The sequence below is a fragment of the Lytechinus pictus genome, chromosome 6 (assembly GCF_037042905.1).
Source record: "Lytechinus pictus isolate F3 Inbred chromosome 6, Lp3.0, whole genome shotgun sequence".
Classification (NCBI taxonomy): Eukaryota; Metazoa; Echinodermata; class Echinoidea; order Temnopleuroida; family Toxopneustidae; genus Lytechinus; species Lytechinus pictus.
The window spans coordinates 8,604,349-8,632,322 of NC_087250.1; the positions used below are offsets into that span (position 1 = coordinate 8,604,349).

General features: G+C 36.8%; 1 protein-coding gene across 1 annotated transcript; it reads right to left on the bottom strand.

Moving 5' to 3' along the window:
- On the bottom strand, nucleotides 1-27,248 carry LOC129263846 (pro-epidermal growth factor-like). The gene is made up of 12 exons (XM_064100705.1): nucleotides 27,151-27,248; nucleotides 25,706-25,772; nucleotides 16,152-16,397; nucleotides 15,347-15,506; nucleotides 11,039-11,157; nucleotides 9,833-10,117; nucleotides 8,254-8,501; nucleotides 7,303-7,360; nucleotides 4,179-4,316; nucleotides 3,467-3,703; nucleotides 2,953-3,048; nucleotides 1-1,935 (listed from the first exon to the last, which is right to left on the bottom strand). The coding sequence occupies exons 2-12, from the start codon at nucleotides 25,752-25,754 to the stop codon at nucleotides 1,736-1,738; spliced, it is 1,836 nt and encodes a 611-aa protein (XP_063956775.1). The 5' UTR covers nucleotides 25,755-25,772; nucleotides 27,151-27,248; the 3' UTR covers nucleotides 1-1,735.
- Between the last annotated feature and the right edge of the window lie 726 nt (nucleotides 27,249-27,974).

Consider the following 27,974-nt stretch of genomic DNA (forward strand, 5'->3'; position numbering starts at 1 on the left):
CATACATGTGTAAATGATGTGTCTCCATTCTGATGAAATAAGTTGTGGCAATAAATAACTAATGCACTTAATCAGTTGTTCTTGGTAATTTTTTTTGAATAAACCTAATTTCATATAATAAAATACAAAAGAACAAGTGGGGATATGACATCATCAGCCCACATAATGAATATTCATGAAGACATGCCTAGAACTGTTTCACAAGAACAATGTAAATCTTTAGAATTCCATAACTTCGCTATTTGTTATCCGATTTTGATGAAATTTTCAGCATTTTGCTTTGTGAATTTTACTCTATTTATTAAGATATAATTATTTTCAACCCGGATCATCCCTTTAAATTTAACAGTGTGAAGTTGATTTCACACTGTCTTCGAAACTGTGATAACATTGTGGACATTATATATACGTTTCCTGCAGGGTACAATCAAAGATTCGTTGTGTGCGATGGCTTTAATGTCTGTATATAAATAAAAAAAATAATAAAAAATACGTAGCCAATCTGCCACATGTCGCCAGCGATTCAAGGAATTTATTTTACCACTTTGTACTTCACCTGGGTAGAGTGCGGCAAGAATGCAAAGCATCTTGGCAAATGATGCTCGTGTTATTCGTATCATGGAACTTATGCTCTACAACCGAGCTGTTCAGTATTTCAATGCTCACAATTCTAATATCATCAAATCAATAACAATTGCGACAATACAGTGAGAAGTAAAAACAAATATCTTAATCTATTGGGCATAAATATATTAAAAACTGTACAAAATTATACATAACTATGTCCATTACTAAGTTTCCATGATACACTCAAGTGAAATAGCCCGTCCCAATCCAACCCAGTTCCCTTGAGTTCGGCCACGATTTCAGGCCACGATTTCAGCCATGCACAAATATCAATAAAAGAGATACTCTGTATTTTTGTATACAACATTCCAATACGTCCATGCCGGTCCGTCCAATGTTTCATAAAGACTTGGTATGATAATAGATGCGTAATTTCTGTTACGCGTTTTTTATCAGCCAATAAAATTGAATGATTTCAATAGCTTAAAACTGTTGATGCAATTTTTTGTGTGAAATCGGGTTTTAGTAAATAGGCACCAGGTTACTGACGTCACAATCCAACAATACACCGTCAGCGGTCCAAAGGAAATGCATTTAAAAGACATATCAATCAATACCACCATTCAGCGGATAGGAGAGATCATTTGCTGACTCAAGAATTGTGAAAAGGACTTGAAATCACGAAATAAAATTACATCAGTGGAAGCAGCGAATTGGTTGTATCACTGAAAAATATTGTTCACCTCGATCGCGGAGCCTCTGGTTTTTTTCGGTGTGGAGAGTAATGTTACTATATGATATAGGGATATGCATGGAATGTGTCGAAAATACAGGGGATTCGATTACGTCAGTTACGTTATACGACAGTTATTTATGGAATTCTTTTCACGTTTGATAAGCACCAGATTGGGATTTGATTTATCCTCAAAGCTGGGATGATATCACTTTCAAACTTTGCATTGCGCCACCTTTCGGGGAGAATGAAATATGGCAAACTTGGGTGGTATGTGTGTGTTATTGATTTTTCTTTTACATAGTTGTATTGAATACTGGCATCTGTGACCGACATTGAACGTCATCCAAGCAGGGCTCGAACCCCAAAACTCTGCATCGATTTGGTTGTAGTTGCATGTCTTCTGATGATTCCGAATTTTATCGAAGAATGACTTTATGCGGCTTCATTGTTTTTTTCTTTTCTCTTGCATCTATAGCAGACGACTACGATGACGATGCTGGTGATGATGATTAAGAGAACGACTATGGTGATGATGATGATGATGTTCCTCGGCAGCTGCCATGTGATTGGGTCGTCGTAATTATCGGACACGTTGGTCTCAGTATCGTCGTCGTCATCCGTTTCCAAATCAACTGAGGTGAGTGAAATATTTTTTGAGAAGAAACAAATGATAATATCTCATTGGTGGTGGTGATTAGAAAGAAATAGTGAGTTTTCGCAATTGCAACGGGGACGGACTCTACGACATAGTAGATCTATTAAAAAAGCCCCTAAGAGCTCCATGCACAGCTTAGAGGTCTTTGTCGAAAATTAGTGATCGGGACGGGTATTGTTCTGAGCTGAGAAAAAAATAGCAAATATGTCGTATGTCCGGAGTCATGGGCGACACTATTGATCTGATTTACCGATTTTCGACAAAGAATGCTTTGTCATGAACGGCTGTCGACAATAGATGCTCTTCGTCCCAGAAAGCGTCTGCGTATAGTGGTTGCAAAAGCTCCCTAATGATTTCAGGGGCCGCGGTGAGGGTGTGTATGCATTGGCGGAAATCACAGGGGGGACACGTCCTCCCTACCCAAAATAGTAGGGGGGACACAATATTAAATGTCCCCATACTATTTTTGGTCTTTTATGATGGAAAGAAATACATCATTCAAAATCGAAATAAAACATGTATTTTGGACGAGATGACCTTACTTTTTGGGTGATAACCTTTTTTTGCTTGTCAAATTTTCCAGCACCTGGTCCCCCTACCTTTGGGGAGAGATTTCCGCCCTTGTGTGTATGTGTGTTAAGGGAGGGGGGGGGGTGGCCACTCAAAAGACACACAATCAAATGGTTATTTATACGTTTTATACACGTTTATTGAAAATATCAATTTACCAAAATATTTGGATTTTAATTTTTTTATTTTTTTTATCTTCAACATTGTTGGCGAGTGAGTTACGGTTGTTTCCTTCACCTTTTACAGGTATTTGGGGGGAGAACTCACGGTAAACATGAAATATACAGGAAGTGAAATCGATTTTCCTTTTCTTAATCATTTCTGGCTTCCCATAGTTTTAGCACAGACTTGGTCCTATATACTCTGGCCGACGTAGATCCAGTTGATAATACGGGCAAAAGAATTCGGAGTAACACAAACTTACCAGTTTCGCACAATATCCCTTCGATATCATCTGGGCAGAAGCACTGATTGTCCGTACATGTGCCATTATTTTGACAGGTAATTTCGGTACAGTCCACTATGGATAAAGGGTTTATAAGACGAAAATGATGAAAAAAAATGGTAAAACTCAAATCTAAAATTGCTACAATTAATAAAAGTTTGAAGGAAGAAATGACAGATTTCACAGAGAGGGGTAAGAGACATGTTAAAAGTTAGAAAACCGTATATGATGCAAATATTTTAAGTGCATGACGTCATGACTTTTCATGTTAGAAATATATACAGAAATATTTTTTTCATATATATATGTACAAATCAAATTCAATTCCAATTTATTTACATTTTTGATAAAAAGGAAAGAGAATTAACAGAAACAATGATAAAACAATGATAACAGCGTTGTCAAAACATAGCATGAACGTTGACCCAAAAGAACCAGAACACAGAATCGATATATTTTGTGAAAGACACCTATGACGAAACACGGATATTACCTTGGCACGTGAATCCGTCCCCAACTGTTATAAAACCAGTCCGACAGGTACAGTAGTATCCTCCTTTCGTGTTCACACATACGCCATATTCCGGGTCACAAACAGAACTTTGGCATTCATTTATATCTTCACAGCGTTCATCTCCGGCTAGTGTGAACCCGCTGTCGCAGATGCATTTATAGATGCCGTTGGCCTCGATGCATTCGCCATTGTCACACTTCCGGCAGTTTGCGTGGACTTAGTGAGAAAGGGAGAAAGTGAGAGAGAGATAGAGGGGAAAGTGATTATTAATAGATCATTAGAATAAACATTAATCAAATGCACCTTTTATCCCTTCTGTTAAAACAATTACAAACAATAAAAAGGGTAATTTAACACATGTTGAAGGCGTGAACAGTCTTTTCCAGGTAAGCCTAAAATTGAAAGAAAATGGACAACTAATAATCAATTTCATGGATAAATATTGCATGGATACACTCTTTTGAGGTTCTTATCTTTGCATAGTGCATTTGAAAGAAAGAAATATGTGTCATGATTTGAAACCAGTTTTGACGCACGTTTGCTCACTCCCTGCCCACTGTGCGAAGCAGAACAATAACTTTCTCCATAAATGTCATGAAACGTGTTTTCACCTATCAAAATATTTTGCATTATAAACGTGCAAATGATTTTTAATCAATGAAATGGAAGACGAGTAAAAAGGGTAACATACCTAAACACGTGACGCCATCAAATCCAAGAGCGTATTCCTCTTGACAGTCGCAGAGGGCTGATCCGTTGTTGTTATGGCAGATACCACGCATCGCGTCGCACGGGTAGTCTTCACCGCGTAAACCACACGGATTCAATCCTGGTGGTTATATCAGTAAATAAAAAGCTCAAGAAGTGTTTATAAGCGTGCCTTATGAGGCGTTGCGAGAAACGTGCGATCAGTTGCAAGTCTATTTTAGGCCCTTAAATCATTAATTTATAAATTAATAATCAACTGTTAATGACTTTGAATTCATTTGGTTTATTTCATTTCAATATTTACACTTTTAACATAAAAAAAAAAAAAATACAAATTAATCAAGCTTACACTTTTAAATTGGTAACAACCCAAGTGGGGGGGGGGGCGCTTCCATTGACGAATGGATACCATGCGCGACCATGGGGTCTCGAAAAGCACCATAAACACGTATTTTCCATCTTCTGAAAATGCACCCCTTAAAGGTCAAGTCCACCTCAGAAAAATGTTGATTTGAATCAATAGAGAAAAATCAGACAAGCACAATGCTGAAAATTTCATCAAAATCGGATGTAAAACAAGAAAGTTATGACATTTCAAAGTTCGGCTTATTTTTAACAAAATAGTTATATGAAAGAGCCAGTTACAGTCAAATGAGAGAGTTGATGACGTCACTCACTCACTATTTCTTTTGTTTTTTATTGTTTGAATTATACAATATATCAATTTTTACGAATTTGACGATTAGGACCTCCTTGCCTGAAGCACAAAATATTAAAATAATGGAATTCCAAGTGTTCAGGGAGGAATGAAACTTCATTTCACATGACAATGATGAGAAAATACAAATATTTCATATTTCATATAATAAAATACAAAAGAAATAGTGAGTGAGTGATGTCATCGACTCTCTCATTTGGATGTAACTGGCTCGTTCATATAACTATTTTGTTAAAAATAAGCGGAAATTTGAAATGTCATAACTGTCTTATTTTACATCCGATTTTGATGAAATTTTCGGCATTGTGCTTGTCTGATTTTTCTCTTTTTATTCAAATCAAGTTTTTGTTTGGGTGGACTTGTCCTTTAACAAGTATCGGCGTGTAAAACCCTACCCTTAACAATTATTGGAAACAAAACGATACTCATGGCAATTATTCCCTGAATTGGACCCCTAAACAAGTACAGTGACATTTTAATCGGTCGTCGGTTTTACCTAATTTACCTACATCATTGGGTTTAGTACAGCCCAACCTCCCCACACCTCGCGCAAATCGTACTCTAAACACGTAGTGTTGACTCTCGGGGAAAAAAGTACATCCTTTATAAAACATTTTAGCCTCAATTTTTTTACCGTCGCAAATTTGACCCTAAACACGTAGCTTTCCTAGCGAAAATAGATACCCTTTTTTTCATTATCTCAGTGTTTTAAACACCCTTATTATGTTCCGTACGTAACGTGCCCAATCTTGAAAAAAGACATAATTTTTTCGTGTTTTTTTTTTGGTCGCGCATGGTATCCACTCGTCAATGTAAGTGCCCCCCCCCCCCGGGTAACAACAATACAAACAATATACAATAAACAAAAGTAATTGATAAATCAAAATCTTTTTAAACGTAATTAAAGTATATAAATAGTTGTCTATGTATGCCAAAAAAGAAAGAAAAGATATGAAAAAAAAGAGACCAGCTGAGAAGCGAGGCTTGTATTGTGATTGATTAAGGATCAAAGATTGTAATCTGGAGCCCATCTTACAAAGAGTTGTGATTGATCCAATCAATCGCAACTATGGAAAGCCAGCAAAGCCAACATATATAATGCATGTTTGCTCAAAAATTTCTCTACATATGAATGTATATCCATAAAATAATTGATTACTTGACAATTTGGTGTGATCTTTGTTTGCCAAGGACATTTTGCAAATTTTCTGTACAAAAAATATGACACTGATATATTTCCCTAGGATTCTATACGATTGATTGGATCAACCGTAACTCTTTGTAAGACTGGGCCTTGATTTGCTCCAGCTAAAATTTAGTTATCACTTGTAGATTTGCAACATAATATCTGGAGTTGATTGCTAATATTTAATATTTTTCTACGATTGATTCCATAGACTACATTGTACAATCAATCGTGAAAATCAAGCGTACTCCGTCCTGTGGAAGACCACTGAAAGACTTAAAATTGGTAAGGTCTTACAGCGGTCTTCAAGATCACTGAAATTTGTCATCTCTGTGGAATGGCTCAGAAGACCCCTCAAAGTACTTTGAAAGACTGATGGATATTTCTTGTCTTAGAGTTGTCCTATAGAGATCTTTTAATGGTCTTTCAGAGATCTTGTATACAACAAGTGATCTTTCAGAATTCTTTCCATGGACTTTGCCTGGTCTTTCATTGATCTTGAATGATCTTTCAATGATCTCTCAAGAGTCTTATAGTGATCTCCGCAAAAATCTTGAGAGACTGCCGAAAGATCATTGAAAGACTATTAAGACCATTGAAAGTTCATCGAAAGACCACTGAAAGACTGCTGAAAGATCACTTAAAGACCATTTTCCTGTCAGACCGTTGTAAGACTGTTTGGAACCGTTTCAAACAGTTTTGGAGCCAATGAAGACCACGAAGACCACTGAAAGATTAGTCAGGACTCGTGTAAGACCTCAAAGACCATTGTAGGTTTATTGAGAGACCTCTGAAAGATCAACCAGAATTCATGGTCTTTCAAAGGTCTTTCAGCGGTCTTGTTCTCTGTGGAATAACCTTTGTGTTAAGAGACCAGATCTGGCCCGTTGCAGAAAGAGTTGCAATGAAGCGCAACTTGATTTTCAACCAATCAACAGCGCGCATTTGGGACTTGTGATTGATTTTTTGACTTGCGTTTAAACGCAACTCCTTCTGCAACGGACCCCTGAATCTTTGTGAAACGCCCCCTTTCCCGATCAAATCAGATCATATCAAATCACACTTAAAAGTGAAGTAAAATCATGCCTATTACAACACATCAGCATCAAATATTTGAATCAGATAAAATCACATAAACCCATTAAACCAAAATCTCATAAAATTAAATCGAATCTCATCAAGATTACAAATGCTTGCTCTTACCACCGCTATTTAATGATGTTGTATTTCTCCCGGCCAGTGGCGTAGACAGGTTCGTACACCTGGGGGGGATGACTGGGCTGCCAACGCTAGTGAGGGCGCGAAGCGCCCGAGCGAGGGAGCGAAGTGACCGAGCGGGGGGAGGGTATGGGAGGGGGGTGTCCCCCCTCCCACGGTAGGGAGCTTTTGCAATTTTGAACTTGAAATCGTGCAATCTGATGCATACTTAATGAGGTAAAATAACACACACAAGCGCGCACGCACACACACACATAATCACACACACACACACACACCCTCACACACACACACACACACACCCGTGCGCGCACCACACACATACTACGCCTTGAATGGACAGACATACATCGACAAGATCTACACACCGTGGCATATGAATACAGAATGGACTGACACATAGTATTGCATATTGAACCACACTACGTATTTATTTATCTCTGTGAATTTTGCTGTTACACCTCTTCAGAAAAAAACCAATGTCAACTGTGTACACGCAGGTATAGTCTTTGTTGTCTTGATATGGGTATGTGGTTATGAATGAAAACAGCCTCTGTGGCCATTTGTGAATAGAACACATAAACAACAAACAAATAACAATATGTCTGTTCATTATAAAGCATAATGAATACGTACATACTATGCTTTTTTTTTTACCTCAAAGAAACAGGCATAGTATCCATAGATGGATATTGGCTGCCGGCTCATTAACATACAGATACAAAAAACATAAAAACGGTATCACTATGATCCATGGAGTAACAATACTGCTTTGTAAGTTTGTGAAGAAATCGGAACCATAACGGCTAATAACAATAAACACAATTACAATAATGAGGATTATTATTATCATCATCATAATTATTATTATTATTAATATTATAATCGTTATCATTATTATTATTACTATTATTATCATCATTATGACTTATTAAGTAACCAAATATCATTCCCCAAAACCTGGGGGGGGATGATTGTACATGCCATCCCCCCCACCTTGTGAGGTGGGGGGGATGCATCCCCCTCATCCCCCCCGTTGTCTACGCCCCTGCTCCCGGCATTGTTGCTGTCGGTGCTGTTGCCGGTGTTGTTGTTGCTTGTGTTGTTGGCTACGCAGTTGTATTCGAATCTGCCACTAACACAGATGAGACCCTCTTGGCATGGAGATGAGCTGCAGTAGTTGACTGCCACATAAGCAGATAAGAAAGACATTTTCAAATGAGGACATTACCAATAACATGTAGTATTAGCCTTTATTCATATAGACGAGCTCCAGTAGCCGACTGCCACACAAGCAGATAGGAAAGACATTTTCAAATGAGGGCGTGGCCAATAACATGTAGTATTAGCTTTTATTCATAGACGAGCTGCAGTAGTTGACTGCCACATGAGTAGATAAGAAAGACATTTTCAAATGAGGACATGACCAAATAACATGTAGTATTAGCTTTTATTCATATCAAAATTCAGAGATATCAAAGATGCGAGAACAGGAGCATCGGGGAAAAAACTAACTTAATACATGCAGTGACCTACGTAAGTCTTATGGGGAAAGACTGACTTAATACATGCAGTGACCTACGTAAGTCTTATGGGGGAAAGACGGACTTAATACATGCAGTGACTTGCCTAAGACTTGCGTAAGTCTTATGGGGAAATACTGACTTAATACATGCAGTGACCTACGTAAGTCTTATTAGGGAAAGACGGACTTAATACATGCAGTGACTTGCCTACGACTTGCGTAAGTCTTATGGGGAAAGACTGACTTAATACATGCAGTGACTTACGTAAGTCTTATTGGGGAAAGACGGACTTAATACATGCAGTGACTTGCCTACGACTTGCGTAAGTCTTATCGGGGAAAGACTGACTTATTAAATGCAGTGACTTGCTTAAGACTTACGTAAGTCTTATGGGGAAAGACTGACTTATTACATGCAGTGACTTGCTTAAGACTTACGTAAGTCTTATGGGGAAAGACTGACTTAATACATGCAGTGACTTACGTAAGTCTTATGGGGAAAGACTGACTTAATGCATGCAGTGACTTGCCTAAGACTTGCGTAAGTCTTATGGAGAAAGACTGACTAAATGCATGCAGTGACTTGCGTAAGACTTACGTAAGTCTTATGGGGAAAGACTGACTTAATACATGCAGTGACTTGCCTAAGACTTGCGTAAGTCTTATGGGGAAAGACTGACTTAACACATGCAGTGACTTGCGTAGGTCTTATGCGGAAAGACTGACTTAATATATGCAGTGACTTACGTAAGACTTAGGCCTACGTAAGTCTTTTGTGATAAACAAACGTAATTTCCGTTTATAGGCGACTTTAACGGACATGTTCACAACTTTACCTTTAGTTTGGGCGATTCTGGATTCTTATTCTTTGTTACTCATTATTAAGATTTAATGTACGCAAAGACAGGGATACCATTTTGGAATTCGCAGAGATAAATTAAGTATATCAACGATAGAAAAATGTAAGACAAATCTTTGAGTTCGACCTACCATGTTCGTCAATAAACACTTTCATATCCAGTATCCCCGCCAAACTTTGCTCGGTCCCACTCACTGTGATGTTTGTACGGAAGTCTTGATTGGTGGGATCGTTCAGGTGTAGATGGCCAATCCCGCCTCGTTTATTATCTGCCCAGTAAATGATATAATTATAAACGACTATGTGCTCAGCGTAACCGATTAATATCGATATATTGGCGAGGGCGGTACGCACGTTGGTTTCCAAATTGTACCTCTCGACTGTTTGGCCACCGTTGATCCAGTATAGACAGTTATCTACAAGGAATAGAAGAAAAACAACACAACAATATTGTCACTCTTTCTTGAAATTGAAATCTATTTCGGGAAATGGGGTAGGCTATGCCAACTGTTCAAAACCAATGGTAGGAGAAAAAAATCATGGTGTTTTAGAAATGACCTCGTGTTAGCCGATCGTGTTTAATGTGGAATTGATTCGTTTATTGTACAATAATATGAAAACTGGAAAGGAGCGATCCATATGATGTAGGCACATCAATTAGCATTAAAAAGTTAAGAATCCTGAGAGAAATTTAGCACGACGTGGCCATTACACCATCCCCATAAAGCGCTCTTAATTTTTTTTTTTTAACTCATGCGCTATTACATGTTTCTTTCCAATCTTCCTCCTCGTCTTTCATCTTTCTTCTTTGTGTGTAGATTTGATCATACTGTTCCTGTTCTTCTCGTTCTTCTTTTCCTCTTCTTCCTTTCTTTTTCCTTATTGGATTTGCTCTCAGAAAATGTAAAACAGTAGAGTTGTGCAAAACATGCAAACGAGGAAACGTCTACAAGGTGAACTTCAATGTTAGACTGATCGACTCATGTTGTCGCAAAATACAACCTTTCGTGTACTAGTAAACACTATCCTGTTTTCAGGAAACTGCCATAAATGGAACTAACCAGGGGGCCGTTTCATAAAGCTGTTCGTAAGTTAAGACCGACTTTAAAAACGACTGGTTATACTTTCTTACGCGCTCAACCATCGCCAATGAATATACCATTAACCATAAGAAAGGATCACCAGTCGCTCTTAAAGTCGCTCTTAACTTACGGAGAGCTTTATGAACCACCCACCAGTCCAATATGTGACTTTCTCACGAAAGGTGGGGTAACGCGTTTACACGATCCGACGCGACTACCCGATGTTTTGAGACAAGCCCGTCCACCGACTCTTACCTTGGGCGTTTCTTGTGAAAGCAGTAACATTGACCAGGTCCGTATCAACAATGACCTCTTTATCTGTACCATCCACCTTTATTTCCATGATGCGATCTCCCTCAGAAAAATAGAGCTTTCTAGTCATAGACACATGGATGAAGAATGAAAAATGTACTCTTTCAGGGTGACCCATTCCCTTCCGGTATGACTTAAAAAAATAAAACTCGTTCATATATTGGTACCTCAACATTTTATCTTTACATCTTTATTTAGGATAAAAGAGCAATATTGATTAAATGCATGGCTCAGGGGCATAGGTGCCGTGGCCGGGGATTGAACCTCAAACTTTCGCTTGTCTATGCAGGTCTATAGGCAGTTTATAATCACTCGCGTCGTGTGCGGGTTCGTAATCACTCGCGTTTTGAATTTTTGGCGATTTTTTTTTTATTTCGGTGCGATTTTTTTAAAACGGTGTCTTCAATGGGACAGACATGCAGGGAAAATAAAATGAAATTGAAATTCGAGTTTCGTTTTAAGCCGGCAATTAAGTGCCTTAAAATGAAATGTACTCGACTACTGTTTTAACATAACAAACAAGCAAATCAGCCATGTGGCTCAACTAACTTAGAATAGATCGGGACTTCTACTGTGTCTTATACGAGGACTCCGAGTCGGAACTTGCCATATCTGCCACACCGATATTACATCGTATCATTCCCATATGCGGACATGCCTGCATGCAATGGCCCCAAGGCGGCCGGACCCGGCCGCGGTCGGACACGACGTGCATCGGTAGCATGGAGCAAGCTAACGTGAGTCGAGCTGAGTTAGATCCCACGTTATATATGAGGCGCCGATTGTACCAATATTATATAGAACAATTATTTGTTATATAATCATTATTCATTAAATAATAAAGCAATATTGACTGACCTCGGGGCGATACGACATATATCGTCCAAACTAGATTTATATCGCCCGAGTCGTAGACGAGGGTGATATCAATTTAGTGAGGGCGATATGTCCTTTCGCCCCCAGGCCAGTCAATATTGCTATTATTAACCAAATCAGACATCTAGAGCAAAAATCGTTAAAATTTATATATTTTAAATTTTTAGAATGAGAATCTAGTTTATCAAGTTGAGCAGACTGGGCCTCTGAACTTTACCATTGTGACGTAATTGAAATGATGCGTCCCTGGCCTAGGGACGCAGTATCCATTATTATGACGTATAGCACTGCGCGGTTCAAGGACGCGTGCAAAAACGCGTAGAATACCCGGATATTAGCGCTGCCTTTTATTGCCCGCTACATTTCCACGCATTTTCTCATTCACTTTCCTGAGCGGGCAATAAATTGGGCCCGTGGATAAACAATTGGAATTTTATTGACCGGCCATTTGATCCCAGTCTTAAGCAGGCAACAATGTTTCAAAGTTGCCCTGCTCAGATGTCTGATACGTTTAATAATAACTATTATCACCCGTATCAGACATCTGAGCTGGTCATTTACAAAACCGCATTTCCCTGTATTTTATTATTATCAGGAAGGGATAGGTATATTGTTTGTATTTTCCTCGGTTTCTATGCGCGTATTGACTTTGCATGCAGAGACGACGCAAAATATACCTTTGTATTTTCCCTGGTCTCACATCCGGGCCTTTGAGGATGCGAATGAAGTGATACGCTTCATAATGTTCCGCGCACCAACGATCTACGTCATAATAAAGACAACGCTGGATCTGGGCGCTTGCAAGTACGTCATAATGGTAAAGAGCAGAGCCTAGACACTGATATTATCATGACACAACAGAACTCTATTCTTAAAAGATATCACTGTTATCATGATTTTTGCTTTAGATATCTGATTTGGATGATAATAAAAATATTGACTGCCCTTCTTTCGGGGAACATCAAATATATTGCCCTTAAAAGACCCATATTGCCCTCGTCTAAAAACTCGGGCCAATATGATTCTTTTGCTGGCAATATATTTGATGTTCCCCTCAAGACCAGTAAATATTATATAAATATTTATATATAATTTACATTTTATTTGTAAATAATTACTATTATATAAAATAACATTTCTAATTATTTATATATAATTCCAAGTAATTGTAAAATGTAAATAATAATAGTTCGACATTCCATTATTTATAAATAATGATTATTTGTTTTTCATTATCTATAAATAATAATTTTTGTGTTTCATTATTTATAAATAATGACACTGCATACTTCATTATTTATGAATAATTGCAATTCGTTTTTTTTATTATTTATAAATAAGTTTGTCGAGTTTTCTATTATTTATAAATGATAATTATCTATTAACAATGCCAGTGCACATTTGTTTATTTATAAATAATTTGTTGAGTTTCCCAATATTTATAAATAATGAAAATTCATCGTGTTTCATTATTTACAAATAACATTTTTGTTTGAATATCCCATTATTTATAAATAATCATTATTTATAAACAATAGAATGTCGAACTATTATTATTTACAAATAATGAAGTATTACTTGGAATTATATATAAATAATTAGAAATGTTATTTTATATAATAGTAATTATTTACAAATAGAATGTAAATTATATATAAATAATAGTTATTATCTAATGAATAATGATTATGTAACAAATAATTGTTCTATATAATATTGGTACAATCGGCGCCTCATATGTAACGTGGGATCTAACTCAGCTCGACTCACGTTAGCTTGCTCCATGCTACCGATGCACGTCGTGTCCGACCGCGGCCGTGTCCGGCCGCCTTGGGGCCATTGCATGCAGGCATGTCCGCATATGGGAATGATACGATGTAATATCGGTGTGGCAGATATGGCAAGTTCCGACTCGGAGTCCTCGTATAAGACACAGTAGAAGTCCGGATCTATTCTAAGTTAGTTGAGCCACATGGCTGATTTGCTTGTTTGTTATGTTAAAACAGTAGTCGAGTACATCTTATTTAAGGCACTTGCCGGCTTAAAACGAAACTCGAATTTCAATTTCATTTTATTTTCCCAGCGTGTTTGTCCCATTGAAGACACCGTTAGAAAAAAAATCGCACCGAAATGAAAAAAAAAATCGCCAAAAATAAAAAACGCGTGTGATTACCAACGCGACGCGAGTGATTACGAACGCGAGTGAATATAATAAGCCGGTCTATAGGCGTCTTAAACCACTCGGCCATGGTTCCTACATGGAATTCTCATACAGAACAGTGGGTGCAACGAGCCAAAGTACATCAGGAGGGCTAAAGATATTCGTTCGACCCAACCCATTCACATTTTTTAAATTTGATATTGCTGATTGACAAAAATGTATGAATTATGATTCCAAATCTAACACTGATTCTAGAAATGGTAATTACTGAACTTCCTTTGCCCAAATTGGGAAGATATATCAATGATTTGGAACTATTTTTTGACTGGCGGAAGAATTGGGGCTATTTTACTGTTCCAGTTGATGAATTTGATCCCATCATAGTTATCTTCATAAATGGTGATTTATTTTAAAAATGAGCTGGCTATGATACCCTTCTCTGGTCAGATATGGAATGTCAGATATATATCCTATCCAAAGGTAGTAAACATTCGACCCTCTAATTTCACAATTATTTTTTATGAATTTTTCTTAAGTGCCATTTTAACACACAAGTCTATAGGGAATGTTTTACGCGCGTGACACCAGTGGTAATTCTCTGCGATCAGTGTCATTTCGCCATCTACGACACACACTGGAGATGATGTCACTAGTTTATTGGCGACAAAGTACTCACTGGGCAGCGGAATAGTTAATCTTAATTGTAAAAAAGTATTGATTAGCGATTGGTTTATTACGGCAAACAGCTTTAAATAAAGGTTGGTGGTTCCTTGCTTGATTTATTTTCACCCTTTAAAAATGAGTTAAAAAAGAATAACAAAATAAACAGTCTAAACTTTCAAAAAACTGTAACATGTGATCATTGACCACCTTCCTCTCTCTCTCTCTCTATTTCTCTTCTGTATGATCAATAACAGTAGCTGATGTTATACGTGGGCGGCTCCAATTCATTTTAATAGGAAGCGGCAAGATATAAGCTATTTTTTACTCAATTGAATTAGGCTTCCATGGGTAACAGAGATTTACATGACCTATACCTCTCTTTCTCTATACGATTCGTTATCCCTGTAAATCCTCTTTCTCGGGTTTATTTCACTGATTTAAACATATAAGGGGTGGGGCGCTCACTCTGCCCCCTCCCGATAGCTAAAATAAATATAAGTATATTGTTAGGATACTGAATAACCATAACAACAGACATATATATTACTCACCCTTTCTGACCGTCCGCGCTTAGTCCATATATATGCCTATCATTGTAGTCGATCCTTATCTTATTAGTCCCATCTAGTCTGATTGATGCCAAGATTCTTGAGACGTTTCCAAACCAGTAGATCCTTCGGTCAAAATTGTTGAAGGTGATGCAGAAAGGCTCTGGAAAAATAAAGAACCGAAGTGAACTCGGTTATTTCAAAGATGGAGCGAACTGATCAACACTTTGCGGTCGTTTTCACTGACAGCCAGTCTTAAAATATACATATATTTTGAGTTTTAAAAATAAAAAAGAAAAAAGATCAGCCCGTTTTGTAGAGACACTAACATATTTTTGAAAGAAAATGTACATGCTTTGCTACGCTAAATTTCAAACATAATTTTAAAAGTTTAATGAGAAATTTTCAAAATTCATTGCTCATGTTTTTTTTTGTTCAATTTCAAAATATTTGCTTATATTGTCTTTAAACACAATATGAACAATCGTTAGTTCATATTAAACCAGGTTGTATGAGATGTCTAACGGGTTGTTTATTTCTTATTCTGTACTGTGTAAATATAAAATAATTGCGTTTCTAGAATAGATCCCTGAGGGACTCCTCATATATACCTGTACAAAGGCCAAAACATCTGAGTTTGTGAAATTGTTGTGTAAAAATATGGGAATTAAATATTCAACGGTTGCTAGAAAAAGTGCTCGACTGGGAATATTATGTAAATCAATAATTTCGACCATTTCCTTTCATCCGCACTTACACACGCAATTCAATTTTAACATGTTTAAAGGAACTGGGGAATATTACTTACTAACACCCGGAATGATGACAACCTTGTTTGGCACACCGTCCAGAACATCGCCTCCAATTTTATGCGGGGACCGCTGTCCCCATACCACCATATTTGTCACGATGTCATAGGTCATGACCCCTGGTCGGTGGATAAATTCGAAGAACGCCCTCTGATGCAGCTGATCGGTCAGGAGCATTCCCGGTTCTATATCACTGTGGTATATTCCGAAATTGATCTGGTCCACAAAGAAGACCTTGTCCGCGGCTGCCGAAAAAACATAAATAAATAAATAAATAGATAAAATAAGCGTGACCAAATATATGAAGTAACATAAAACTAATGATAATTGATTCCAGGACAATTGTTCCGCTTTAAATTTCACACACCAATCGAATTACTGATTTTAAGCCTGCGTGGATTTAACACTAAACCCTCCTTAAACCTAACCCTAAATCTAACATAGAACCTATTGCAACCCTTACACTACATCCTATATAGACAAAATAAAGCCAGCGGCAATTGTCGCAGGAGCAAATGTCATGACACCTCATAGTCCAGTGCAATTCTTATCACCCGACTGGCAAACATTTTGAAGAATTCTTCTGGTGTAACATTGGGTTCCAGGACATTTGCTCCGGCGACTATTGATCAGCTCTTAATTCCATACACTAATGGAACGGCCAACTTCAACCCTGGGTTTAACACCGTATCCTTCCCTAACACTGTAACCTACCCTACACCTATACCCTATACCAAACGTAAAATCCTATTGCAACAATTCCATAACCTTTACCCTTTATCCAGGGACAGACCCAGGATTTTTCAAAGGGGGGGGGGGGGCACATTTTTCCCAAGGAAAAATTTGACAAGCCCCCCCCCCAAAGTCTTCAATTTCAAAAGGGGGTGCACATTTTAGTTTTAATGCCATTTTTACTGTTTTACATTATACATTTTTATTTTGCTTTTCAAGGGGGGGGGGGGGGCACGGGCCGGCTGTGACCTCCCTCCCGCCTCCTGGATCCAACAGTCCCGACCTTTCGTTTGAGGACGCACACGCTTATTTACGACGGTAGTTGATTTTGGAAGAGACTTTTTGGGCCCGTCATCATGGTCGTAAAATTCTGTCCTGCAATGCAAATTGTGTGACATGATATTTTTTTGTCGTTTCGCATCTGCGACGGAAACATTCAATATGCGTTTCGTGTGCAAAATTCTGGTTGCTACTATGGTAACAGCGATTTATCCGATTTAGGACGACTTTCCAAATCCACTTTTGGTTCCTCCCAGAGCTCGAGAAGCCGCCCGGGGGCCCACTCCCATTGAAAAGTGGATACCAGGCGCGACCATACGTAAAAAGGGAAAGAGTGGGTAAGTACGTTACGTATAGGCATATGTAGCATTATAAGGGTGTCAAAAACGATGATTAAAATACTGAAAAACGGGATATATTTCCAATACTTGTAGGGTGTCACAACCCAAATACTTAAGAGATGCATTTTCATAATCTGGAAAAGACTTACTTCCATTGTTTAGGGTGCTTTTCAAAACCCCATGGTCGCGCCTGGTATCCACTCATCAACGGAAGTGTACACCCCGGGAAATCCCCCATTTCTGCGGAAAGTAAAACATACTGCCCATTACATTGTGTGCTAGAGGCATATCGTTTGTGTATAAGAGCAGGAAAATGAAGAAAACCCCGCAAATTTAGATGTTTTTCCAGACGGTTTATGGCCTATTGCATGCTGTGTATATGTCAACGCATGCGAAAATGGTTCCGGCTGGAGAGGTGATCTGACTCATGGAATCAATAAGCCAGTTCGTAGTTTCTTTCTGCGCATTATCAAAAGATTCTACGCATGATCAGAGGAAGGTCATTTGTACTAAAGTGACATGGTGATTAAAATCTAATAAGATAAGCACCAACTTTGATGTCTTGATTATTCATATATTCTTTTGATTTGTGGTTTTCATTACATCCACAAAAAAAACAACAATGCGTCCACGAACGACTGGTATTTCACAGTTTGCTAAGTACATTGTGCAACATGAAATATGCATTCAAAGAAGGAATGCAACAAATACCTTCATAAAGTGTTCATTGGTGTGCTATTCCAGCCACCTGGTCTATTCAATGTCTTCATCCTGCTATGTAAGGCAAGCTTACGTAATATCTTGCTTTGAAATCTGCCTATCATAATGAAAGAAATGAAAGGTCCTTTGACCAAAATTGTCCATAAGTAACTACGAACTGGTCTATTGCCAGTGATCCACCAATAATGTACATTAAATGCAATATCGATTCGATGGACTGTAATGATCTATATCTAAGCCTTAATTCGGTAAATTTTTCCTTACTCAATATGTACTCGATTTGTCTGAAAAACCACTTTCTTATCCATGTCATAATCTACATTTCGCATGTCTCCAGCCAGCTGGAGTCATAGCCATGATACAGGTACAGTCCCGCCGCGAGCTCAGCCAGGCAAATGGCATGGCATGGTGGTATCATAGAGCTATTATAGCTCCATGCTGGTATCGTATGAAAGAGCTTTGCACACGAAAAGCAAGATCTATAGGGCCTGTAACACAAAGCTCAGCAATGATTGTAGAACAGTTTTCTACGTTTGATTGTATTGACTGTAACGTACAATCAATCTGAAAATCGAGTCCATGATTAATCGTTAACTTTTGAGTTACCCGACTCTAATCTCGCGTTGTAGAGGATTGCGAAAGGTGCCTAGTGCCTCTATCTTGGACGAAATTAAGCCCGGAGCAATTGTTGTAGACGCCAAGGTGGTACAGGTGTGCTCCATCGTGTCTTATATTGATATCATTCCAATCTGATATGCAAATTAGTGCTACAATTTTAACATCATATACCGTGCCCTCTATCGTTCGAGTCTCCAACATTTTTCAAGACTCTTTTAGCCTGTTCACGGTTGTAAACTGCGCACGAGCAGAAAAAGGTCATTGGAGACAACCATGAAGGTGGCTTTCAAATTCACTGACATAGGCATTTGCTGTGATTTGATGATTATTCATGTATTCCTTTCAAAATATTTATCACATCCAAGCTGAAGAGTAATAAATAGAGCCTTCATAATCACTGGTATTTGACAGTAGCCTAAACAATAGTCAAATGTGCCAAAGGCAGACAATAACACAGATTTCCAAACTTTATCCCTGATGTACTATTCTAGTCACCTGGACTATACAATGCCTTTTGTTTAGAATTTGTTAGAATTTGAATACTCTACCGGTAAAGCTTACGCAACATCTACATTTGAAAATGATAGTGCTTATCCAAATGAAAAATCACAGAGGTTATTTGAGAAAAGTTGATCATGAGCTAACCGTGAACTGGCTTAAGCCCGTATGACAAGCCGTTTTAGCATTTAAGCCTATTACTTGATATCAAGAATTCATTTCTTGATATCAAGAAATGAATTCTTGACATGAAGAATTCTATTTCTTGATATCAAGAATTCAATTCTGATATCAAGAAATGGAATTCCTGATATCAAGAATTTGTATTCTTGATATCAAGAAATGAATTCTTGATATCAAGAATTAGTTTTCCATTTCAAGAAATGGTTTTGTGCAGTTAAGCAATGGTAATTCTTGATATTAAGAAATCGAATTCTTTATATCAAGAATTGAATTCTTGATATCAAGAATTCATTTCTTGACAAGAATGCAAATTCTTGATATCAGGAATTCCATTTCTTGATATCAGAAATTTGATTTCTTGATATCAAAAATTCATTTCTTGATATGAAAAATTGTTAAGTGATTTTTTTCGAGCACAAAATAATTGCAAGGATTCGGATATCGAGCACAAACGAACTCAAAAGTTTTGCAGAATTGAAATTCATAGTTGATTTCCAGCGCAAAAGTAATGCAGAAATTCATTCTGATTTCTAACTCAAAACTTGTGCACGATTACATTGTGATTCGATTTCGAACTCAAAACTTGTGCACGATTACATTGTGATTCGATTTTGAACTCAAAACTTGTGCACGTGTGCACGATTATATTGTGATTCGATTTCGAACTCAAAACTTGTGCACGAATTCACCCCATACCGAGCGGCCATCTAAGTGTACGTACGCAATTTTTTGGTCCGAAATCATGTTGCCAGCTTGCAGTTCATTTACTGTCTTTGTGATATTTCTTATAGAATATTTTAATTTTATACTGTTTAAACATGAACCCTCGACTACTATTCTTAAAACAACTTTAACGGGATTTTCGTCCCATCAAAATTACTTGTTGTAAAATATATGAAAAGATGTTATTAAAAAACGTAAAACGGCAACAATTCAAGAATTAATTTCATGATATGTTGCCAAACGACAATGCACACACCTGTATCAAAGATCACCCCACGTCTTAATATCATAGCCACGTTTTACTGTACAATTAATGTTAGAAAATTTTGGCTACGTCGAATTGAATAATATTGGAAGAATTGATTATTTAAAAAAATCAAAATTAACTTACAAATCACCTATTGGAAAAATAATTGATTGGCCACATTTCACGAATTCATGCGGAAATAATGAATTTGTGATATGTTGCCAAATTGTGCATTTACAATGCGTAATTTGTAAGTATTTTTGAACTTATTTTGCTTTTAAAATATCAGATCTGATGTCATTATTCCAAATAAAATAAGAGTATGTTTTACATTTAACCATTCAGAAAAAACGATAAGACATATTTATTGTACAAGTGACAATTTTTACAAATGGTTTGTCAACGGTTAAATTGGCAACATATCAAGAAATAATTTCGTGATATGTTGCCATTTCATATATTTTTAAATATACGTTTTCATTATGGTGACTTGATTAAAATTAACTGAACTAGAAACAAATATCTATTTTTTAAATTTTATAATAAACAAGCTGTCGAGAAATGTATAACTTGCAGTACCAAAAAAGCATTTTCTACATGAAAGTTCACCTAGCCATTTGGCTCTGTTTAGTTGTCATTTTTCAGCCGCAGCAAGTTCTTGCGAAAAAGGGTCTTCGGCTTCCCATTTTGACGGGATAGAGGCGTATTTTGGTATGTATTAAATTTTCATTGTTAGATAATATATATATCTCACGTTCTGACCCAAATTTAATGTTTCTAAGAAGTATGAAGAGATCTTTTAAATGAATTATTATCGCCGTCAATTTCATGTAATGATTGTTCGGATACTCTCCGGCTGCTTTTAGCCGTACAACACCGGCAGTGCTAGCCGGAGGTTCCGGCGTCTAACACAGACAAATAATGCATGGAATCCACACCGTCAGAAGACATTGGACATTGATTTGAAGGGTCCGGTGTCTGATGAACATGAATAATGCGTGGAATGTACACAGACAGAGAACAGTTTTAATCGATCTTCACGACATTGGACGTTGATTTTAAGGTTTATTTCTTTATCTAACGTTAGAGTTTAAATTCTAACGTTAATAAGTTAGATCTAGTCTAGGCCTAACCCAGGGAGCTCCGGTACGTGTAATACTAGTCAAACATATACTCTCCAAAATGGGGTGGAATAGGGTCGGAATAGCACTTTAAGGACGTTCCACAGTTATGTTTGAGCGCATCATGATCTGCGCATAGTTTACACTCTGCGCGCTGACATCACAATGAATGAACAGGTGCTTAATAAGCTGCGGGTATGAGCTGATTTTTCTCATCTTCTGCACTTTAACTGCAGATCCGATGCGTTATTTCATGAAGCTAAAAATTGAATAATTCCATGGACCATTCAAAAAAAATATTCTCTACAATTTCAAAATACTTTACTCTGCAGTGCTGCCAAGAATCACGAATATTACCGCGAGTTTGAATAAATGGTAGAGTGGTTTTGATTTTTTCTTCACATAGATACTAAGCATTCGGCGCATTTTTGGTGTTTTAAAAAGCACATTTGCTCTAATAAAAATGCTAATAGTTAAAAAACAAGCACATGAACCCCTATTTTTTAATGTTTGTACCTCTTAGGTATACCTTCCTCTACAACTCTGCAAATTTTGGTGAAAATGACATGGATTTTGAATAAAGTGCAGCATTTATTGTACGTTTGTAGTTTGTTACTGAAATTTTACATTTTTTAGATTGGGATTTTGTTATCTTTTACGCCATTTGTAAGAAATGACAGTGCTGTTAAACTTAAAGTTGCAAACAAATAGCACTATAAATAGATTCTCCATTCTAACGATACAATTATTAACTCTCTTGCGAAATTTGATGACTTTTTCATGTATTTTGACTGAGTAATAGAGGTTTAAACTCATTGTAGTAATCTTGGGCGGTCTAAAAATGCCAAATTCTTTTGAATGCGCAATTCTTAAGAACATCGATTTGGGTGAACTTTGGAGCTCTATAACAAAAAATCAAGCACATGGACCTATGTTAATTTTTGCATATTTCGAATATTAAGGTTCTAAAGTATCTATGTGCAAAGTTTGGTGAAAATGACATGGATTTCACTTTAACTGTGGAACGTCCTTAAATAAAAGGGGAAAAAATTAATTATGCACTTACCTTGATTATTCATATTGATGAAGGTCTAAGTAACGTGATACAGCTATCCTGACATCGAGGCACAAACTGGACCCTCAAAAAAGAGAAAAGTTCTGTCTCGTTCGTTTTCCTTCTGTCAAAATTAAAAACAAAATGGCTGATCGATAGCAAAACGAACGTGACAATGAAGTCTAACTTTTAATTTTTTTAGGGTCCAGTTTGTGCCTCTATGTCCGGATAGCTGTATCACGATAGACCTTCATCCATACAATCGAGGTAAGTGCATAATTTATTTTCCCCCCTTTTATTTGTAGTGCTATTCCGACCCCATTTTGGAGAGTATATGTTTGACTAGTATTACACGGACGACCCCTGGAGCTCCCTGGGTTATTCTAGGCCTAGATTAGACTAGACTAGACCCTCTAGTTACGGCCTGGAGTCTATACAGCTCTGTCACTGACCGTCAGAGCCAGGCTCTAGACTTTCTAGGCCTTGCCCTAACTAAAGGCCACCGCACACCACGACTGTTCGCGTTCCGATTTTGGAACAAATCGCATTTTGCTCATTTTCTGAAAATTTGAATGGAACATTTCATTTTATTTTAGGTTAAAATTAATTGAAAGAATACTAATATATACATTTTGTAAGATTGTTAGCCTTTATTTTGGAGTAAAGCCCAAATTAGTTTCAAATCATAGCCAATCGTACGACTGCTATGACGTCATTACGACTAAATATTAAATTTGCTTTTATTCTAGGAAGGATAATAGCATAGTCACAGATTTAAAGATAGGCATTCGGACGATGATTTTGAACATTACACAGTAAGATATTTCAAGTCTCAATAATAGCATCAAATTCTACGTTTTATTCCAGAATTGACCAATCGTAAGATGTGCGGTCGCCTTAAGTCTAAGTTAGGGCCTATAATTTAGGCTATGAGCCTATGTTAGGAAAACAAATGAGGCTAGAGTCTAGGCATGGCCTACCTCAGGCGAGGTTTTGTATAGGCTCCACTTCCATGACTACACTTCACTACCGCTACCCTCCGCCCCACTATCGGATAGTTAAAGCGGAGGGTAGCGGTAGTGAAGTGTATTGGAGCCCATACTCTACGAACCCTCGTCTGAGGTAGGCAGGGCCAGGCCCTAGCTATACTAGTTTTGCCCCTTGTAGGTTCTAATCTAGATCTACAGTAGTCAGTAGATCTATTCTGATCTATTTTTCTATCTAGGGTCCAAGTTAGACTTAGACCTCCCAGGTCTAGATCTAGATCTAAGAAATTCTAACTCAGTTAAACTTGTCTTGGTTAGCTGAGCTGGCCCTGTTACAACGCATAATGTCGCAGATTGCGACATTATGCCAAGAGCGTCCGACGCATAATGTCGCAGTCAACGCATAATGTCGTAGTTTTTTTCTAACGCATAACGTCACATATGTCGCAACGCATAATGTCGCAGCAAAATTTCTAACGCATAACGTCACATGTCGCAACGCATAATGTCACAGCGGTATTTCCTTCAGGACTCGAGCAACAGATGAGATATAAAATATGCTTTCACTAAGTATTTTGAGACACGAAAAAAGAGAATTATGATTTGGAAATCAGGATTACTCTTTGTATGGATATCAATCGGTTTATTGCCATTTAAACTGCCCTTTTCCACAACTATCGCATGGTCTGATATCATTTTGTGTACCATTAGTTAGTCAACTATCAACATAGTCCAATAACCATTTCGTCTAATTACCATCTCGTCTAATAGCCAGTTGGTCTAATAGCCGTTTTGTTTATTATCATTTAGTCTAATTGTATTTTTCAATTGGTCCAATACCCACTTTGTCAAATATCATTACGTCTATTAACTTTTGGTCTAAAAAAATATATAAATACATTTAAATCACACGGCATATGGTACATGTCGATCTGTTTTGGTGTGGGGTGGGTCTGTGCGTGTGATTAAACATACAACCAAATATTGATAGCTGTTTCCGCATATTTATGGCAGTAAAACCGCATAGCCTGCGAAATATTTCATTTTCATTATTAATAAATATTTTGAATAAAAAGTAATAAACAATACGAAAACTACCACAACATATGTTTCTAGGATTGGTAAATCGACACTTTGATAGTATAAACGTCTCAGTTAAAAAGAGTGTGACGTTTTCTTTCAATAAATGTATTGAAAGTGACCGCCAACTGACAAAGAACAGCTGGAAGTCTTTCTCGAAAATTGGTGAAGTGGAAAAGTAATTTCGTCCTAAATTCTGAAGCTGATTAAAAATGGCAAACATACCATTTTTCCAGAGTACGGGACTAAACTGCCGTTTTTATTCACCAATTTTTGACAAAGATATCTTTAAAGGAAACCAAAACCCAAGAAGAGGAGCAATCTTATTGGAAAAGAGTAAAATAAGAGGAACAATTTAAAACAAGTTCCACCAAAATCGGTTGTGAAATAAGCAGGTTGTGGACGTTCAAAAAGTCTTGTTGAACTTTCTATGGGGATCCTCAAATTGGCGAACGTGCTTCAAAATGGCTGATTTTGTAGACAGGTCTCCATTTGTTTTGTACACAAATTTTTAGATTTTCCCGTTTATTTTACATATTTCCTCCTGACCTTGACATGTGGTGTGAATTATATTTTCCCATGACATATATTGTGCTTAGAAGGAGGCAAGATGCAATGTGAAAGATAATGAGGAAAATTTACAAAACAAATTTTAATTAGAGTTGTCCACAAAATCAGCCATTTTGAAGCATGTTTGCCAATTTGAGGATCCCCATAGAACTTACATTAAGAGTTTTCAAACTTCCATAACTCGCTTATTATATAACCAATTTTGATTAAAACAAGTTTTAGATTGCTCTCATTTTATTCTTTCTGATAGATTTTCTCCTTGTATTTTGGTTTCCTTTAACAATACATTTCTGTGTTCTTGTATTCGTTATGCACCGATATCCGAAAATTCCCTATTTTTCGAACATTATCTGAAAGAGAAATTACAATTATTATGAATTCGAAATGATACAGTTTCTTACCAGAGTACGAACAAATGCAGAGGAATATGATGAAGAAAAAAGACTCCATTATGAGGTCACCTTTTAGCTAAAGAAACAAAAATGGAGCAATGATATTAGTTCTCCTACCACGATTAAAATAGTTATATTCGGAGGATGTTTACCAATGAACTTTTCTATTAAGCCACGACCACCAAATTAATGTCGTTGTAAAAGAAAAGTCCCAGAAAAACTCCGGACAGTATGAGAAGTGTCTTCAAAACGTGAGTTCGCTTTGACGATAAGTTCATTCAAATGAAATCATAACAATTATTACAAAAGGTTGAAGGTTAACCCCCCCCTCCCCCGAAAAAAGACACCGTCGAAGGATAAGAGTTGAATTTCTTACGTTGTGACGTTGCGAAATGCAAGTGGTTTCACCATCCCCAAGTGTTATATAACTTTTTTTTAAAGAATTCATGTCTACTAATAGTTTTTACAGAATCATGTAAAATATTATATGTCTGAGGATAAAATGTGATGGATGCACATGTAAAGGAAATACCATATTGTTACCTCTTAAGTAATTATAGAGCGTATTTTCATATACATACAAAATTGTAAGTTTTTTCAGAAAAAATGATGGAATTTATAGAAGGCGACCTTATGCGATGTCAGGAATTTATACTTTAACAGTATTTATGATCTTCTTTGAAGATGGATCATTGCCAGCTTTCACGTTTTTTATGTGTTTCTGCATTTTGTAAGAACAACTTTACGTCAGGGTGAACTTTCGTGTACGTCATTCAGAATCGCATTTGCAATACATTAATCATTAGAAGATTCTTATGATATGTTTTCCCCTTTCTTCAATTTCTTGAAATAGTCACCATGATAAATGTATTTAATGCATTAAATGGTGACATTGTTTATAGGCATTCGACTAGCATTCTGGACAAATGTTATACAAAATGACGTAAGACCATTAGACCAAAATTATTTGTACTAAAAATTATAGAAATGTTTAGCCAAACACACAGTTATGTCGTATAAAAATTGTAAAAATTACATTTTTTCAAAAGTCATAAATTTTCAAAAGTCATCACAATTTAGATTTATGATCAATTAAGAAATGTTTATACAAATTCATATGACTATTCAAATATTTCGTACTGAAATTATAAAAGGCATAATATTTTACGAATATTTTAAAAAATAAATCATACAGCACTTTGTGATAAGACACTTTAAGGTTTTAATCTGATAACAGTTGGTGTCCGTAGAAAATGTTAGAATTACACACTAAAGTTTCGACACAACAAAGTCACCAACAGTTTTAAAGTAGCAACCAAATGTTTTGTTATAACATCCCCTGAGCACACACACAAAATCAACACCGGAGAAAAATGACTTGTTTGGTTATCTATACACAAAATCATCACCATTTCGTTTTAACTGACTAAGGTCAGAAAATAAATGTCACTCACCCCTTTTTCCTGTATCAGTCACCCGAACTTCTTGCTTCTTCCTCCTACTTACCAGTTATAGAGATATGGGGCCAAACTATGGTCCTGACTGGCACATGCTCGAGAATGACCAAGCCCTTTTCTCTTTACTACGCTATATGCAATAAATAATGTTTCGTACCAGCATTTTGTTCACAAGATATTTTCTTTCTGTAATGAGTTTCAGAGCATGTTTTATGGATTTGACTTTCTGACCGGATCGTCGTTACATAATTTTTAAAGAAGCAAAAACATATTTTGCGGCGGCGGGGAGGAAGAAAAAAATGAAGACAAATGAAGAAATCAGAAAAATAGAGAGAAGCCTGGGGGGCGTTTCGTGAAATAATAATAAGCGCTTTATACGGAGGTTTCTAAGGTCTAAAAGAGAAAAAAAAAGAGAGAAAAAAAATGAATATACATATACAAGATATCTCAGATAAAGAACGAAAAAGTATTGGGTATTGGGGCAAAACCTGAAAAGGATTTGTCACCTCCCTATAATCAGTGTTAGATGGCCAATTATATTCGCACACTTTTGTCAATCAGCAATATCAAATTTAAAGGTCAAGTCCACATCGAAAAAATGTTGAATCAGACAAGCATAATGATGAAAATTTCATCAAAATAAGAAAGTTATGACATTTTAAAGTTTTGCATTTTCCAAAATAATTATATGCAGAAGTTAGTCACATGCAAATGACAGAATCGATGATGTCCCTCACTCACTATTTCTTTTGTTTTTTATTGTTTGAATAACATAATTTCAATTTTTGACAGATTTGACCAACTTGACTGAACATAAACTG

Excerpts from the sequence above, each read along its gene's own strand:
- LOC129263846 (XM_064100705.1), bottom strand. The coding sequence starts at position 25,754 with ATGGAGTCTTTTTTCTTCATCATATTCCTCTGCATTTGTTCGTACTCT. Across the intron at positions 15,507-16,151 it reads TGTCATCATTCCGGGTGTTA|AGCCTTTCTGCATCACCTTC; the intron begins GTAAGTAATATT and ends TTATTTTTCCAG. Across the intron at positions 11,158-15,346 it reads AGCGCGGACGGTCAGAAAGG|AAAGCTCTATTTTTCTGAGG; the intron begins GTGAGTAATATA and ends GTCTATGACTAG.